The sequence below is a fragment of the Etheostoma spectabile genome, unplaced genomic scaffold (assembly GCF_008692095.1).
Source record: "Etheostoma spectabile isolate EspeVRDwgs_2016 unplaced genomic scaffold, UIUC_Espe_1.0 scaffold314, whole genome shotgun sequence".
Lineage (NCBI taxonomy): Eukaryota > Metazoa > Chordata > Actinopteri > Perciformes > Percidae > Etheostoma > Etheostoma spectabile.
In genome coordinates this window covers 741570-744275 of record NW_022605583.1, presented here as the reverse complement: position 1 = coordinate 744275, position 2706 = coordinate 741570, and the positions used below count along the sequence as shown (strand labels likewise).

The 2706-nt window shown below is 42.6% G+C and overlaps 1 protein-coding gene across 1 annotated transcript in view; it reads left to right on the top strand.

Annotated features, from left to right (window-relative positions):
• loxl3b (lysyl oxidase-like 3b) overlaps positions 1 to 2706 on the top strand; it is a gene marked incomplete in the record, with an annotated part of 30220 nt that overhangs the window by 24036 nt on the left and 3478 nt on the right. The window contains 1 exon segment of the mRNA XM_032511056.1: positions 1015 to 1258. Within this exon segment, the coding sequence (XP_032366947.1) occupies positions 1015 to 1258 (244 nt within the window).

The following is a 2706-nucleotide window of genomic DNA, read 5'->3' as shown; positions in this document are numbered from 1 at the left end:
GCGCTTTGAGCAGTTGTTAAGACTGGAAAAGCGCTATATAAATACAGCACATTTACATAACAGCAGGCGGCGCTAATCTGTATTGTCGTCCAAAAACTGAAAAACGGCAGCTGATTGGACGAATGCGTCACGTGGGTCTGGCTTCTCCAGAATTTTAAAGCCAGACCATAATGGCAACTTGTTTTGTATACAATCTCATATTTTATGAAAATAGTTCACCGAAACTTGTTTCTGAATCTGTATTCATTTCAGATCAATAAAGGTCAGTTTAAAAGATTTTCATCAGATTTTGAGAGACTCTAGTCTCGCTCATCCCGCTCGTCATTTCCTAGGTTAGCACTCCACCAATCAGATTGGTCATTGAGTCTGAGACTGCCCGCCTTTCAATTTAACATGTCAAATCGGCCCAATTGAAGGCCGGCGGGTCCTCCGACTGACGATGGCACTGAACACACCGAACAGACTCATGTCACCGACCTCGCCAGACTGTCTGACGGCCGATAATCGGGTTGGTGTGTCAGCGCCTTTAGAGGGCGGCTCTGTCTTAAAATTTCCTTCTGCTGAGCTTCCTGCCATTTTTTCTGATAATGTGAGTAATTGTAAGAAGAATTTAGTAAGTAAAATTATGTTTTTAGTCAACATTGTCATCACTGTTGTGAATTAATAATCACCAGTCAAAGCAGTATTGTGATGATAGTGAAAATATGCATTAGTAGGATTTATTACATACTGGCAAGGGGTGGCAGTAGCTCAGTCTGCGGGAAGCTGTTGAGCAAGGCACTGAACCCCCGACTGTTTTGGTCGCCTGTCCAGTGCCCTCACTCTGACATATCTCCAATTGTGCATTGATGTGTACTGAGCATGTGTGTATTTCAGGCCTGTGTGTAATGTGTTCAATAAATTGTATAAAAAGATGTACATGCTTGAGTAAATGTACTCAGTTACATTTCACCACTGCATTATAATATGAGGAATGCAGCTCAAGCCAAATTCTACTTCTACCCGTGTACGCAGCGGCCTCTGACCTGGTCCTAAACGCCCCTCTGGTCCAGCAGACAGTTTACATCGAGGATCGTCCTTTACACATGCTCTACTGTGCTGCCGAGGAGGACTGCCTGTCAAAGTCTGCAGCCAAGGCCAACTGGCCCTACGGACACCGACGCCTGCTGCGCTTCTCCTCCCAGATCCACAACATCGGCCGGGCGGACTTCAAGCCGAAGGCTGGGCGGCACTCCTGGGTCTGGCATGCCTGCCATGGGTACTATTATCTCCATTAACATAGTTTGTGGAGGACAGCTCTGTTCAAATGGACAGCCTCATCCTAATAACAGCAGCCTTGGGTTTAAATGATGCGGTGAAACAATCTTATTGGTTCTCAGTGGGGAAAATATTAAATTTCCGCCAATGCAGTAACATTATTTCGTCATAAATCTTTAGTCTTCTTTTAATCTTTTGGGGGTGGCAGTAGCTCAGTCCGTAGGGGGTTGGGTTGGGAACCGGAGGGTCACTGGGTCAAGTCCCCCGTATGGACCAAAAGTACGGAGTGTGGATTGGTGGCTGGAGAGATGCCACTTCACCCCCTGGGCACTGCCAGGTGCTGTTGAGCAAGGCACCGTACCCCCCCCCACCCGCTCAGGGCGCTGGTTCGGCTGGCAGCCCACTCACTCTGACATCTCTCCATTAGTGCATGTACAGATCCTGAGCGTGTGTGTGTGTAGTTCAAGACTGTGTGTAAAACTAACCAAGTGTGGACACAGAGTGTAAATTGTAATTTCCCCATAGGGGATCAATAAACAGATTAAAATTAAAAAAAATAAAAATAAAATTAGTCTAATATATTCAGTCCTAAGCGTGGCCCCAAAACTCCCCTACATTTGTGTTCATAGCGTGGTAATAGTGGAAGAGAAATTCTGTTCATACTTCAGCTTTGCTAACTTGAAATTAAACAGCGTTTACAAAATGTGTGAGATTAAAATGCCCGCAGCAGAGATTCATCAAGTGTTAAGAGCTCACTTAACTCTTTTAGTCCAAGATGCTACATTATATCCACATTTTCTTATTAAATTCTTCCATTCTACTTTCATGTTTCCTGACTTTGCACTTTTTACTTTTTCTCTTGCACAAAAACACTAAAGCCAAATTTCTTCAATGTGAAAACCTACTTTGCAATAAACCGGATTCTCTTTAAAACCATCATCCCGTAATAGTATCACAGTATAAAAGTACTAAAGTATTAACTAGTAGTGCCTATACCTTGTGAATTGTTCCACTATCTATCATTGTAGAAATTGATTTTCTGTCTTTGTAACAAAATCCAACCCCTCACTGAAACACCTTGCCCCCTAAGGCATGAAGAACATTATAGATTTTAAAAACATATGACAATATTTCAGGAAAAATCAGGTCTCTACCCAACATCATGTTTCATTCAGAAATACACTACCGGTCAAACATTTGGGGTCTCTTAAAGATTTCCATTGCTCTCCATTGTAGACAGAATACCAGCTGGGATCAGTTGCATTGTTTTTTAACCGGGGCAGCAGTTTCAGATTACGTTATGTGCTTGCATAATTGCAAAAGGGTTCTCTAATGTTTTCTAGTTAGTTTTTAAAATGAAATCAGTAAATAGATAGTAGATTAGGAAACAGCATGTGCGTTTGGAACATTGGATGAATGTTTGCTGATAATGGGTAATGTAGATATTGC